The sequence below is a fragment of the Psittacula echo genome, assembly GCF_963264785.1.
Source record: "Psittacula echo genome assembly, chromosome: 6".
Classification (NCBI taxonomy): domain Eukaryota; kingdom Metazoa; phylum Chordata; class Aves; order Psittaciformes; family Psittacidae; genus Psittacula; species Psittacula echo.
Window position 1 is genome coordinate 6,565,842 of NC_137743.1, and position 14,991 is coordinate 6,580,832.

Consider the following 14,991-nt stretch of genomic DNA (forward strand, 5'->3'; position numbering starts at 1 on the left):
TGGTTTGCTCTGTTGTGAATGGGCAGAGAAGACAAAAGCTCTTTTGATCTTCTATTCTCATGTTGAGAAGACTTTCCTGAAGTGAAAAGAAGAATATGAAGGCAGAAGAACCACTTTTACTACCCATGTCTCTGACTTGGATAGTAAAAGGCATCACTTTTGGAAGTGATACCCTGAAGCTTTTGGGAACAGTGACGTTGAGGAGCAGGTTGTAGTAGAAAGGGGTAGATCTGGGCTTGCCTGTAGATGATAAAGGACACCTCTGAGTTTCTGCTCTACAAGTCAGCTGTGAAGGGAAGAAGGGGGGTGACTTTACCATCCATCTGTGTAGCCAGTAATTCTCCTGCCTCCGGATTAACTGGGAAGACCAAGGTAATCTGGGAATTTACCCTCGTCAGGCTGTGAATGTTAGAAGTTGGTTGGAGTTTGTGGTCAGACGATAGGGTAGTTGAGGATAGAAAAAGGCAGTCTGGGAATTCTTGGGCTCCTCCGTGATAAACAAGGGAATATTCAGTAACCTCAGCTTCAAGATGGAAGTCTCTGGAGTGTGAATGCAGTTGGTCATGGATGGCTGAAAGACACAAAAGGAAGCAGGCCACTGGGAATAGGCTGGGACTGAAAGATCACAGAAAGGAGATGATTCTCCTGCAAAGCCCTGCTGCTGGGGAGCAGTGCCTGCCTCTTGAGGAGAGTCCCAATGGAGAAGAAAGTAAGAAATTAATGGAATTTGTTCAGCTGTAGCTGCAGACAGCTCTAGAGATGGCAACAGGTGAAACCAGACACTTCTCCTGGCTTCTGTAATGGATATCAAGAGATAGCAAGGACTAGAATATTTTTCGAGAAGAAATAGTTCTTCCTTTCTTCAAGGAATAATGAGTCTTGAACCATTTCCTGCAGCCCCAGCAGCTTTCTGCAATAGTAAACCTGTGTAATAGCCTGAAATATGCATCCCATTTGGGAATCTGCTCAGGAAACGAAAACTGAGATAACATCAGTATGTCCTGAGTCATCTCTACACTTTTGTTTAATTCCATTTAAAAGGACGTATTTAATATGAATAAAGAGCAGAACAAAACCAGCTACATCAGGCTGATGAGAAGCCCTTTTGGGACTGCAGTGCAAATGACCCAAACAAATGTAAGACCCAGCCAAAGCCTATGGGAATTCACAGAACTTCAGACCTGAAGATGGCTCATGGCATCCAACCATGCATGAAGTTGATATCAAGCAGCAGAGCTTTATGTTCTGGTAACAAAGGCTCCAGATGACACTGGAGATGTGTAAATGAGGGCAGGATTCAGTCTACAGAGTTATGGGCAAAGCATAACTAGAATGGGACTTTCAAAGAAATGTCTTGATTAGCAGCGGTCAAGTTACATTAAGATCTTTTCTCCTGGTATGAAGAACTCTCTGATAGTCTCATGTCATTCATTTGTTCCCCTCTGGGGATTCAAACTCTGCAATGTCTGAGCCTTTTTTTCCACAACTTTGTTTTGCTTCCTTTACAAACAGAAACAACTGTTGTGAGGATGGCTAAAAACAGCCAACAGTCCCCAAAGTGCTGCTTTATTTATCTTCATGTGATCAGTCAGTTCATATCCAGATCATACCATCTAACAAATAACCCCAAGTCCAAAGATGTTAGTCTTAATATTATAGAAATAAGGGAAATGTTTTCTAGGGTAAGGGTGCAAAACATTTCTGCTCATGAAAGGAGAGAGGGGGAATGGTAAAACCACTTCCATTGACCCAGATGATCAAATAGTTTAAGGGATCACCAGTTAAATGTCAACCCTTAAAAAGAAGTAAACATACTATTTTTAACATATTTTAGAGAACAGAAAAGTTCTATGGTCATCTCTCAATTACCAAATGAGACAAGACAGTGGTGTGGGAACTGAAGATGCTAGAATGGCTGTATATTGCACTGCTTATGCTTATGAAATCACAGCCCAATCTGGCCAACTGAAAAGTCAAAACTCTCAGGCATGGGTGACAATCTTATTGCGAAGGCGTACTACTCAGGGTTATTATTATAATTAGCAGTAACAATAGCAATGATAATCATTTGAAGACCACCTTGATGTGTGTGAGGTGCCTCTCAAGATAGATGAAAGGACAGTTATTCTCAGGCAGTGCTGATAAACTTTAAGGTGTTATAATGTGTGAACAAGTTGGTTTCCAGGGATGAAAGCAGGAGGAGTAGCAGCATGATGAAAGAGTTTCTGGTGGTGAGGAAGAGAAAACATTGCGTTTAGGGAGAAAAAGAATCCATCATCTTTAGGTTGGCTGAGGAGGCACTTTGGGGAGGGAATAGAGATCAGAATCACAGAACAGCTGAGGCTGGAAGGTGCCTCTGGAGATGTCTAGTCAAATCTCTCTGTTCAAAGCAGAGTCATCAAGAGCATGTTGCTCAACGCCATGTCCAGTTGGGGTTTGGATACCTCCAAGTATGGAGACTCCACAGTCTCTCTGGGCAACTTCGAATCATAGAATCATAGAATAGTTAGGGTTGGAAAGGACCTTACGATCATCCAGTTCCAACTTGTTCCAGTATTTGACTACCCTCACCATGGAAAAGTGGTTCCTGATGTTCAGAGGGACCCTCATGTGTTTCAGTTTGTGCCCATGGCCTCCTGTCCTGTCACTGGACACCAGACCAAGCATTTGGCTGTGTCTTCTTTGCACCCTCCTATCAGAGATCACTTTTGTGGAGTAAAATGGGAGATGCAGGAACAAAAGGCATCAGAGAAGACAGTATGCAGGAAACAGACAAACAGGACACTGAAAGAATGACAGAAGAGCACAGCAGCATGGGCCCATCCAACATTGTTGACTTGAAGTCACATCTTTGGATGCAAGACTGCACTTGTCAGGGAAAACACACACGTACATCAATGAAGTAGAAGACACAACAACAACAAACAGGGAGCATTTCCTAGAAAGATTGGACTTTTTCACAGAAAAAACACACCATGAAGCAGTTATGTTATATGGGAACTATGGGTTGGGGAGCTTCCCAGAAAGCCAGCTGCCCCTGTTCCTAATTATTTGTTATTCATCTCTGTTGCAGTCCAAAATGAGGTCTGATTTATGGGAAATTACTTACAAAATGAAACGTAGAAATACGGGATGGATAATGATTAATGGGAGCTATGATATGCGCCTGCAAAAATGCAAAGGGCATAACCATCCAGGCCAGGAAGGCTGACATGGGGTGACACTAAAGGGTTTTCATATGACTAAAGGAATAAAGATAATACATTTCCTGGTGGCGATGCTGTTAGCTTATGGACAAAGCTTTGAAGAGAAGGTTAGGCAACATGGTGGAAAACATGCTGCTTCTTACTCCTGCCCTGAAGAGTTCACTATGGGAAAGCCTTTTGTGTTGGATCTTTGTGAAGGCTCAAGTTCGATTTATGTATTGCAACTTTATGCTTCATTTCGCAAATATAATGGGTACTTAATGATTACTTTTTTGATTCCTTGTTAAGATGCTGGTAATAAGGAACAAAGTTCTGCTTTTTTCAATATAAAGAGCAAAGAGAACTTGAGAAAATATATTTGAATCACGGATTTTTAAAGCTAGCATTTGATAAATGACTTCTGGATGGAAAACCACAATAAATAAATATGTCACATGATTGGACAGTGAAGCAGTAACGATCAAGTTGTCAGGAATGATTTACATATAGTTCATGCTTCCCTGAGGCAAGGGACTGAACCTGACAACTTCCTGAGGTCCCTGACTCTCAGAAACGAGGGCTTTATGGCTTGAAGATGAAAATGACCACTATAACATAATGACTTTCATTGTCTAGTCCCTTCAGAGTGCTGGGACATCTCCAGCACTATCCCATCGATGCTACATTTAATTCTCCTGAGCTTTAAGTTGATTATTTTTGAAGTATACTTTCATTCTATTATGCCTCATGCCTGCAATTAACTACAGAACAAGCAACAGGAGTGTAATTTTTGCCTCACAACATTTTCATTTCATGCTAACAACAGGACACGCACAAACTCTGCCACTCCATCAGATGCTGTTCCTCACCTGGTGGGAGTTGAGACGCTACTAGAACAGCGACAGCAAGCTGTTTGAGCACATGCAATGGGCTGTAAGAGCCTGTGGCTGTCCTAGATCCTCCCACACTGATTTCAGTGGGGGCTCTGCATCGCAGATTAAGGGCAGTGAATGGCCTAGAGTATCTATCAAGAGTGATGTCAGTTAATTACTACCCTGGGGATTCAGCACTAAGTTGGTGCACTGTGAGTTAATGACTTCCAGGCATGATACTTGGCAATGCTACCACTATTATTTTGCAAGGAGACTTCAGCGTCTTTTTGTGAAGCCAGCCAACCAGAAATGTTGTTGATCTGCAGTCTGCTTGCCTGTTGCACAAGATACTGGTGAAACTCTCACTACCTATTTGTTGACCTTTCTTTCCCTTCATTCTCTCCCTAACAGCATACACAGATATGTCACTGTCTCCAAAGGAGACTTCACTCTTTAGCAAACAACATCAAGAAAAAGGCCACATCCCTTTCCAAATTACAATGCAGCTTTCTGAAGATGGTTGTTGACAAGACGTTGATGAATTCAGACACAGCTTTGAGAGTTCTCAGAGGGTTTGAGGATTTCCATTGTCAGACATGGCTATTGTGCTACGAAAACGACTCCCAGCTGAAAGAGTGAGAAAACATTTTAAAGGACAGCTCAACAGTATTAAAAAAGCTGGATACCCTGGCACCCCGGGGGAAAAGCTGCTAAAAAGTTAGTGAGATGGGGTGGGACAACATTTGAGAGTCACAATAATTTCATTGCATAATCTTTGTCCTGCTTACCCCCAGCTCTCACCAAAGACAATGGAAGCATGGGGTTTTCAGTTCCTTGCAGGAGACAATCAGAGTCTTGCATCATCAAGTCCTTTTTATTTTTTTCTCCAAGATTATAAAAGACAGAAAAGCATTCTTGACTGCAAACTAACATTCAAAGTCTCATGAGAATAGATACCGCTCCCTTGACCATAAACCTTTGGAGAGGACTCAAGATGACCGTGATGAATCTCATGGAGAAGCAAGCCCAAATAAACACAATTTGAATGAATAGAGAATGCAGTCATCCCATCAACAGATGAGCTTCGTTAGTCCTTGTCTCTGCAGCCCATCTATGGTACTGTGTTACCACTCAGACCATCAGATACAGCTTGCTAATGAAGCTGCCACACTGGCCCTTCAAGCCTCTTACCATTTTACAGATGGACTTGGCCTCCTCAGAAAACTTATGGGAGTACACCTCTTCTGTCTCCAGCACTCTCCTGTCCACTTCTTCCCTCTTCACCTTCTCTTTCCTTCCACGGAATGGTGATTGCCCAGCAATCATTTCATAAATGAGACAGCCTAGCCCCCAGTAGTCAGGGCTGAGTGTGTATCTCTGGTTGTTCAACACTTCAGGAGCTGTGGAGGAGAAAGATATCTCTTGTGGAAATGACTGATATTCACGTAGGCAAAACCCCCTTACATTTCTATAAGTTCCATTCTGGTGACTGAATACACATGCACAGAGAGTGGCTGCTGTTGATGGCATTACAGAAAATGCAGCATGCTACATGCCATGTTTTTTCTCTACGTGCTCCATGCCATGTGAGTGCTGTCTTCTGACCTGTCTACTAAGTCAGACCAGTTAAAACAACAATAAAGAAGTTGAAGCTAAGTATTAAGCAGAAGCCTAATCTTAAGAATCCTTCCAGATTTCTCCATTTAGGGAAGGAATGACATGCAAACACGCATCCTGTAAACAACAGTGACATTTCTTCAAATGCAAGTTCTGTCTTTTCGGTTAATTTACAACTTATTTTTTCCCCATTCAAAAAACAAATCCATTTATTTTGTGTTGCAACCATCCAGCGTGCTTTGGCTCTACAGGCACTGTGTTGCAGGCATCCTCACTTCTGTATGCACACATACCCATGTGCTCACAAGCACAGAGTCTTAGTGTGCACACAAACTTAAACTGAGATAACAAAAGTTAGAGATGACAACTGATTTGCCTGCTTTCATTCAAGTCTCCATATGCTGCAGCAGTGGCTCATATCAGCTAGTTTCCATTTAGTCAAAAGCATGAATAATTTTCATTCCAAGAAATATGCCCACCCACAGAATGAATGCAAATAATTACATTGAATATTAGAAACCAGATCTAGTTAAATCAGAGAGTGTGTTTTTTACCCATGTACACATCTCTAATCTCCCTTTGCACAGCGTCCCCTGCATGCAGGGGAAGACTCAAGATGACCTTGGTCAAGATGACCATAGGTGCAGACTTACCCATATTATAATAAACATGCATTTTAACTATTATACAAAACAGCAACTAGAAATAAACCTCCATTTTAGCACATAGCCCAACTAAAATAAAACTACAGTACAACCACTATAATCTCAGTTGTTATCTCCCCTTTCTACTTTCTTTACTGATTTAAGATTGTAGACCCATCTCATTAAGAGCTGCTGTGGTCCATCCTTTTGCCCACTTCTAGCAACCCAGACACAGCTGAGTGTGAATCTTTTACATGGCAGAAAGATCTCCAAAACTCAAGTAATCTCGGCAAATTACCAAAAGATGAGCTACTAAAGACTTACCCATATACCCTACTGTTCCTACTCTTCCACGGATTGATTCACCCTCAGGGATTTTAACAGCTAGACCCAAATCAGATATTCTAATATGGCCTGGAAGGAAAAAAGAAACAAAACAACATAAAGTAGATATATGACCCAAATTAGGCCAAAACTACAACTGATATTATTGCTACAATACCCTTGCAATTGACTTTTCAGACATTTCAAGAAAAGAGTGTTTTCAATTGCTGAATTGGACCAGTTTCATTGATAAGGACAGGAGGAATGATTAAGGGAATTACAATGCAGTGAAATGAATTTTAACAGTGAGGCTACAGACTAGAGTGGATTGTGTGAGGTATTTTAAAACCAACAACAGAAAAAAGGCGATGGGAAGCAGGCTGGAGGGAAGTATCTTGAACTGATCACTGGGGGTGGATGGGCTGACATAATTCTGTAGCTCTCTGATGGCTGAAGGGGCTACATCTGGTCTGCAAGTCATCGTGAGATTCAATTATCGCTCCCTTCAGACCAAATGGGTACCTGGGTCTGCATAAAGCGAGAGTTGGCTCAGCAGAGGATGAAAGTACTTCTGTAAATGGAGTGGGAAGCACAGATTTAGAAATTACAACTTCCTTTGTGTGGTGTCAGCCTTGCAACAGTAAGGATGGAACAACAATGAAAGAAGGCAGACACCTCCAGCAAAGCTGTGCTCTGAGAACAAACCCTGCTTCCTTCCATCCATGCAGTGAGCTCCAGCACTCCACCCACCCAAGACAGGAGTATTAGCATGTGCTGAGCCTCTTAGTCACTTCAGAGCATTGTCTTTGTACAGTATATACCCTAAAACTAACCTAATCTACTTTAAAATGAAAGCATCTCTGTAAACCTCTGAGACTTACCATAATCATCTAGCAGGATATTTTCTGGCTTCAAATCTCTGAAAATGAAAGAGAGTACTTACTGGTATGAGGCTGGTTTTGATAACATAACCATCCAACAGTGTGTGAGTGCATTTATTACTAGTAATAAACCAATTGACTGTCAACTCAAACAGCAAGGAACTCATGAAACCAATACAACTTTCTACAACTCACTTCACAGATAGACTGAAACCATATGTCTTTTTCTAAACCAGAGTTACATTTTTTCACTAAGCCAAGCTTTTAGTTCCTAATCCACTCTATAATGGACTCATGCATCCAGTCCTGTAAGCCCTGTAAACCAACCCATGCAGTCCTGTGTGTTGCTAGATCTCTGTAACATTTTCTGTTATAAAATCTTTTGTTAAAAAGAAAAACGTATTAAAATCTTGTATTTGCATATGAAAATGGAAAGAGCAATATCTTGGGCTCAAATTTTCTATGCCTGGCATCTGACTCAAACCAAATCAGTGAATGTGTGTACATGCACTTGTGCACATGTGTAATAATTTTATCGAGTTTGGAAAATGAAGGGCAAAGAAGGGAACGCTGTGCTCACATTAAGATTCTTCTTACAAACTCCAGTGAAACTCCAGTGCCTATGTGCTTTGGAACAACGCCATGAAAATTGGCAAGGCGGTCACTCTGATGTCAAAGATGTGCCTTTTTCTGCTTCTGTGAAAAAATGAATTCCCAAATCTGGCCAAGTTATAAACGTCTGAAAAATGTAATCTCAGTTTTCATGTATTTAGCAGAGTCTTGGCAGAACCTTCATTCTTCTGAAAGGTTTGTCTGCACCAAACCCACTTCACCAGTTGCTCCTTCTAGATGCTGCCTGGACCAGCCATGCTCAAGTCCCCTCGCTTGACCAAGGTTTGTTTCCATACCTATGGAGGTGAGCACAACATTGCAGCCACCGCTACCATTCCTGGATGCTGCTGGCTGCTGGGAAGATGCAGCCCACCTTCCCCATGCTGCTAAGTAGGGACAAGGCACAGCTTTCTTTTAACACAGAGCGGGAATGAAGCCAGCCTGGGAGATGGGAGCTGGAGGTGCTGGAGGGAAGATAGGGATGTGCTGGGCAGGGAGCATCCCAGAAGGGACGTGTGATGGGAGCAAGCTGTGCTGGCTCAGGAGCCTGAAGAAGGCACCAGCACTGCTGAGTGAGGCAGGCAAAAAATGTATTGCTGCAATTCACAACATCATGCCCTGACTTTTATCTGGTTGACTCCTACTGAAACAGAGCGTTTAGCCTGGTGCAAATCCAAGAAGTGCTTGGCCTCATCCTTTTCTAAGGCCTCCTTGCATTTGTGAACCAGCTTGATTCTGTTAGCTTCCCAGCAAGACACATTTCTTTTCAAAGAGCAAAGAGAGGGGGCTGTACAAGAGAAACCCTCGCACCAGGACATCAGTGCACTGCACAGAGCCTGTGCAGGAGCCCGCCTGGAGTTTCAAGCTGTTGCACTCCGGTGTCATGAATTTCCCCACGAATGGAGAGGGATGTTTTATAGTTTTCACAATGCTGAGATTGAAATTTCCAAACTTGCCTCACTTTTATTTATTATTTCAAGCAAGAACATAAAGAATGGGAACAATCTTCTCTTCTTGCTTGCTCCAGACCCTCTTGACCTCTCAAGATAAACTTCACCGAGTGCCCACTGGTACCAAGCCTACTTTTCAAATAAACAATACCAAAACATCTGAAGGGCAGCCGAATGCTGTGATTTAGTTTAACATACCGCCGTGGCTTTCCCTGCCTATCAGAAGGTTTCCAGTGCTGGAGCAACACAGTGGAGGGCATTTCCTATTTATTTTTAAGAATTTATTCCAAATCCCTCAAGAACTATTTCCTTGAAGAACCCAGACTTCATTAGTTACTTCATCTTCTGCTCCAGCAGTTATTAGTCCCACTTCAAGCTGTAACTGTGGCCAATTAAAGCAGGCTTGCCTTCCCCCCCAGACATCAGTTGTCATTTCTGTTTTCAGGTTTTTTGGTTCCTCAGTATCAAGGCTGGCTTCCTTTGTATGGCCAACCCTTCCAAATGCCAAGGAGAAATGTGATTCTTGTATGAAACATCTAAGAGAAATAAAACTCCCTGGTAGACACAGTTACATGTAAGGCTGCTTCCCAATGGTACAGTTTCCCATATGTAAACTAGTCTAGCCTAAATACACTGAAACACAAACTGCCAGCACTGTGCTCATGCTAGAAAGCTGATAGTACATTATTTGGCTGTACAGGACAGCATGAACAACTCAATTAATCAAGGTGGACAAGGCTTTACTGTATATTTGTGTAATGCCCAGGACAATGTAGTCTTGATGCTGACTGAAGCTTCCAGGCACAGCTATAGTACATATGTGTATATATAATTTATATATAAATATATATATCATGTTATATATAAACATTGTGTATAACAACATTAATATAATGATATAAAATACATGTATATATTCATCCAGTGATACAAAATATAGCATTATATATATCGTCATATATCATATATGTCATTATATATATCGTCATATATATATCATTATATATATTTTATTTAATAATAATTTTAAGAGAACCATCAGCTTTTTATGTTTGCATTCCATGAACAATCGACCCATTGACCTTTACCAATGTGATGCAGTTGAGAAATGTCACCAACGCACCTCATTTGGCAAAGGGAAATCTGCATCAGATAAATCTAACTCTGAGCCTGGTTGTTCTCTCGGGTCACATCCGCAGTGTGCGTCACCGGCCCGTGAGATGGGGATGTGTTTTCCGATGCTGTGATTTAGTCAGTAGCATTTTGTTCATAGCAAATGAAATTAAGTTGGAGGAATAAGTGTTTTGCAATGAATTATTCACCTTGAGGAAGTGGTAACATTTAGCTGCTATATTTTATTGACCTATATAGCACTTCTCACTGGTCCCAAAACATGCTGCGGTATTATGAATTAGGGGTCTCTGCAGATGCTCCCAGAATACTGCTGGAAAATGTCACCTACAAGGATATAACATCCTTCATCACTAAAATGAATGTGGCAGCTGAGGTGTAAACTAGCAACTCTTTCAAGAGTAACATGAAAACAATTGCTTAAGGAAGTAGGATGCCGCTTCCCTCAGAGTCATCTTCTATTTTAGGTGGCCAGATCTGATTTGCTTTATTAGAAAGCAGCATTAGTATGGCATTTCATCAGCCAGGTTATGAATGTACCGCTCATTTTCAACAATAAAGCACGCTTGTGATCTAGAACTTCTTAAAGAAATACTATAATGCCTCCTAAAACTTTTCTGAATGTGGTAGGATGGTTTTTAAAGAAGAGGGAGGCCAGACACATCATTCATTATTTGATTTTTCAATTGACATTAAACACTTAATTCCATTTTGCTCCTTGGGGGAAAAAATATGTCCTTCTTGGGCCAGCACCAACACAGTCAGCATGTTATCTGTCTGCTCTCTTTATGCCAGCTAGCAAGACCTGAGTCACACTGAGGCAACCAAGTAGCAGTTTGCTACAGATCTCCTCCAAGGAACAACAATATTGTAATTCCTATGTATACAAGCATATGCGTAATGCTTATTACACATGGGCATTTCGAATGATTTAAAGTGCGGCTTGGTTCTTGAAAATAACATATCATTGTTAATCATTGCCCTTGGAAGTTCTTTCATCAATCTATAGGACCTCTTCTGCTGTGAATGCCAGCAGTAATGATTTCACAAGCTGGGATGATGAAGGCAAACATTCAGCGTTGTTTACAACTCCATTGGTCTTTGATTAGGAAAAAATAAATCCTCATGGAGTCACAAGAACTCTGTCTGCAACCACCCTGCTTTTCCAGCAAGTAAACCATGTGATGCCCTGGAAAAAGGCTTGTATAGAGCTGAAGCCAGACTGGAAGCTGAGAAGTTGACATTTGTCCTTCTCGAAGCTGTCACCGCCGGGCAGTGCTCTGCCCGCTGGCTGCACCCGCAGCGGGTGGGATGCTGCCAGCAGGACATCTCCATTGCATGGCTGTAAGCATGCCTCCTTCCACAGCTGGCATGCCATGGTCACCATCATGATCCAGCTAATCAAGTTTGTTCGTGTCCCAGAGCGTGAATCCCTGCCCTGTGTCTCAAGCCCCCTCTTGTGCTAATTGTGCTCCCTCTGGGGTACGACATGGCTTTTCCACGTCTGATGTGCTGCGGCTCCTAATGCAATACAATCCAACTAATTAAAATAGAGCCTTGAATAGCATGATCTCCATTTCATATCAACTACAAACTAGAATCCTCAATGAAGTCCCTTTATAGGAACGTTCATCATTTTCTTACGTCATTCAGTGCACACTGAGGTAGGGTTTGGGGAGCTTTGTGTTAGCTCTGCAATTTAAACAGGATGCATTACTGAAGCAACTGCTTCCTTCCATGATTACTGAATCATGAATTTGTACCCTGTGAAATTTCAGCCCCAGCACAGAGGTATCTAAGCTTTATAGCACCACAATGAATAGGGAAGATGCAAGCAGTTCTTTTATACCCATAAAAGATATCCTGTAAGACTTTAAAGAGTGCTTACCTGTACACAGTATTTTCTCTGTGTAGGTCTTCTAAGCCACAAAGAATCTCTGCTGCATAAAACAAAGCTCTTTCCTCCTCAAAGCCTGGGTTTCCCATGTTGTAGATATGAAACTTCAGGTCACCTCCATTCATTATGGTCAGAACTAAACACAATGCATCCTTTGTTTCATAGGCATAGGCTAAATTGACCTGGAAAAACATTTGTAGCATAGTTGTGACAGTTCATTTAGCTGCTGAGAAGAAAGCACTAACTTCTCATTAAAGATATCCTCCAGAAAAGGAAAAAAAAAGAAATTGAATTTGAATTGGGGCTTATTGCAATAGCAAACATAGATTTTAGAAGGACAGAAAAATCACATGGTAGGATTTTATAGATAAACTCGTTGAACCCAGCCTATTCATCATCAGAAACCCTCACGGTTAACGCTCAGATAGCTTCACAAGCTGGACAAACATACTAATTCCAGGCATACTTTTCCATGTAAGAGGGATCTTAATAACCAAGGGAATCTACACCTCCTGCTGCACTGTTTTGCTGGGTAGCTGTCCAAAAACTATCATCACAGTAGGTTCCCAGGAAGGCCCTGATAGCCTTGTCCTGTGGTGGTCAAATGGACCATCACTGAAGCATAAAGGTCAGCATCAGCCTGCTCTGGTAGGTGCCCCAGGAATGACCAGACAAGCCAAAAGCTACCCATCATGTTTAAGTACGTGCCATCATCTTTGCTTCTGCCAGAGGTAAATAAACATCTTGCATCTGTTGTTTTCACAGCGTTTCCTAAAATAAGTATAAAGAACACGACAGATGCTGAGAGAACACCACCTTTCTTGGATTATAAGGCAAGTTTTTAAAGAGACACAAAAGCTGGCATGAGTCAGGAAAGCCCTACATCAGATAGACCAGCTCCACGTCACTGGTTACTAGCCAATCTCTTCTCATCTATTTGGTTTGAATATCCTTCAGTCTCCTCCAAGCTCTTCTCTCCCAGAAGCTGGGAATTCAGGTAATCACGCTGGATAAAAATAGCTCAGCTGATGCAGCCCTGATGCAAGTCAAGGCTGCAAAATGCATCATTCCCATGGCAGGAACAGGCACCTTGGTTGGTGCGTTTTGCGCAGACCAAAGACTAAAATGAGACTTGGCAAAGGTGCATGGAGCAGGACGAAGGTACAAAGCAAAGGGAATCACCTTCTGGCACCTTCCCTGTTGTAGGAGTTGGAGGAGGCATTGGGTTCAACAAGAGCAGTGCTCAGCAGGTGAGCAGGGAGCTGAGCACCAGGGAGTTCAATACTCACTACAAACTGACTATTGACTTTTTCCAAAATCTGCTTTTCATTTAGCGCCATGGATTCGCCTTTCCTCTTCTTTATTCTCTTCTTCTCTAATCTCTTGCAGGCGTACATCTTCCCTGTCGCTCGCACTTGGCAAGCGCAGACCTGCGAATTAAAGAGAACAATTGCTGGGTAATTCGAAGCAAACGCTGCGTCTGGGTTGCACTTTACTCCTCATGAGCTGATCCCAGCGAGTCCTTTTAAGGTTAGAGACGGCGGCACAGCGAATAAGGCACAGGCGGGGGCAGCTGGGGAACCGACTACTGTTTCCAACCCTGCTGTGTAATACTGGTTTCATTATTCCACTTTCCTCCGCCTGCTTCCTATCCCACCTCCTTTTGTCTGCGCAGATTGTAATCTGCTCAGCTAAAGCCTGTCCACCCCTCCTCTGACTCTTGCTGCCCAGCCATCAGTTAGAACACAAATAAGGGTGTGCCCCTCATTCCACTGTTAGTCGAATACGGAATAGTTCTCAAAAGCGTTCTTTTGGGATGACAGTGCCATAGAATCATGGAATGGTTTGGGTTGGAAAGGACCTTAAGATCATCCAGTTCCAACCCCTGCCATGGGCAGGGACACCTCACACCAGATCACGTCACCCAAGGCTCTGTCGAACCCGGCCTTGAACACTGCCAGGGATGGAGCATTTGCCACTTCTTTGGGCAACCCGTTCCAATGCCTCACCAGCCTCACAGTAAAGAACTTCTTCCTTGTATCTAACCTGAACTTCCCCTGTTTCAGTTTGCCTCTTGTCATGAGAGGTTAAGTAAAGCTTTTGGCACTTCATGAAAATCAGCCTCATAGAATCATAGAATAGTTAGGGTTGGCAAGGACCTTAAGATCATCCAGTTCCAACCCCCCTGCCATGGGCAGGGACACCTCACACTAAACCATGTCACCCAAGGCCTCATCCAACCTGGCCTTGAACACCGCCAAGGATGGAGCATTCACAGCTTCCCTGGGCAACCCATTCCAGTGCCTCACCACCCTCTCAGTAAAGAATTTCTTCCTTAGATCCAATCTAAACTTCCCCTGTTTCAGTTTGAACCCGTTACCCCTTGTCCTGTCACTGCAGTCCCTGATGAAGAGTCCCTCCCCAGCATCCTTGCAGATATCAGGCTGCTGTGGCCTGCAGTGCCTGAAAAGTAAGAAACACTCTTCAGGAGAAGCTTTCAGACCTACTCACCTCCCCAAAGCCGCCTTTCCCCAGTACCCTGTACTGTCGAAATGTGTTTTTTGTTACTGGTTGCCTGGAAGAAAAGGAAATACAGAAAAAAAAGAAGACAACACATTTAATGCACTCTCCATGATTTATTTATTTCAGAGCATACTTTGAAAAAGCAAAAGACATAAATATTAGATAATCAAATTGTTTCAGGGTAATCCTATTATAGAATATAATATATAATTATGTAATTCCATTACTTCAATGCTATGTATGGCTTGAACTTTTCAATTCCAACATATTAAGCTGTAATAAAATACAACACATTAGTGAGTCATCAGTATGATTTGTACAAGCATCTTAGGACCAAGGAGGGTTCTGTATCTCT

The 14,991-nt window shown here is 42.4% G+C and overlaps 1 protein-coding gene across 1 annotated transcript in view; it reads right to left on the reverse strand.

Moving 5' to 3' along the window:
* The window catches only part of GRK5 (G protein-coupled receptor kinase 5), a 167,995-nt gene that overhangs the window by 7,955 nt on the left and 145,049 nt on the right, over positions 1-14,991 (reverse strand). Inside the window, exons 7-12 of the mRNA XM_080620760.1 lie at positions 14,625-14,688; positions 13,403-13,543; positions 12,105-12,295; positions 7,524-7,561; positions 6,643-6,732; positions 5,249-5,457 (exon numbers count right to left, since the gene is read on the reverse strand). Of these exons, the coding sequence (XP_080476886.1) occupies positions 5,249-5,457; positions 6,643-6,732; positions 7,524-7,561; positions 12,105-12,295; positions 13,403-13,543; positions 14,625-14,688 (733 nt within the window). The remainder of the gene's footprint in view (positions 1-5,248; positions 5,458-6,642; positions 6,733-7,523; positions 7,562-12,104; positions 12,296-13,402; positions 13,544-14,624; positions 14,689-14,991) is intronic.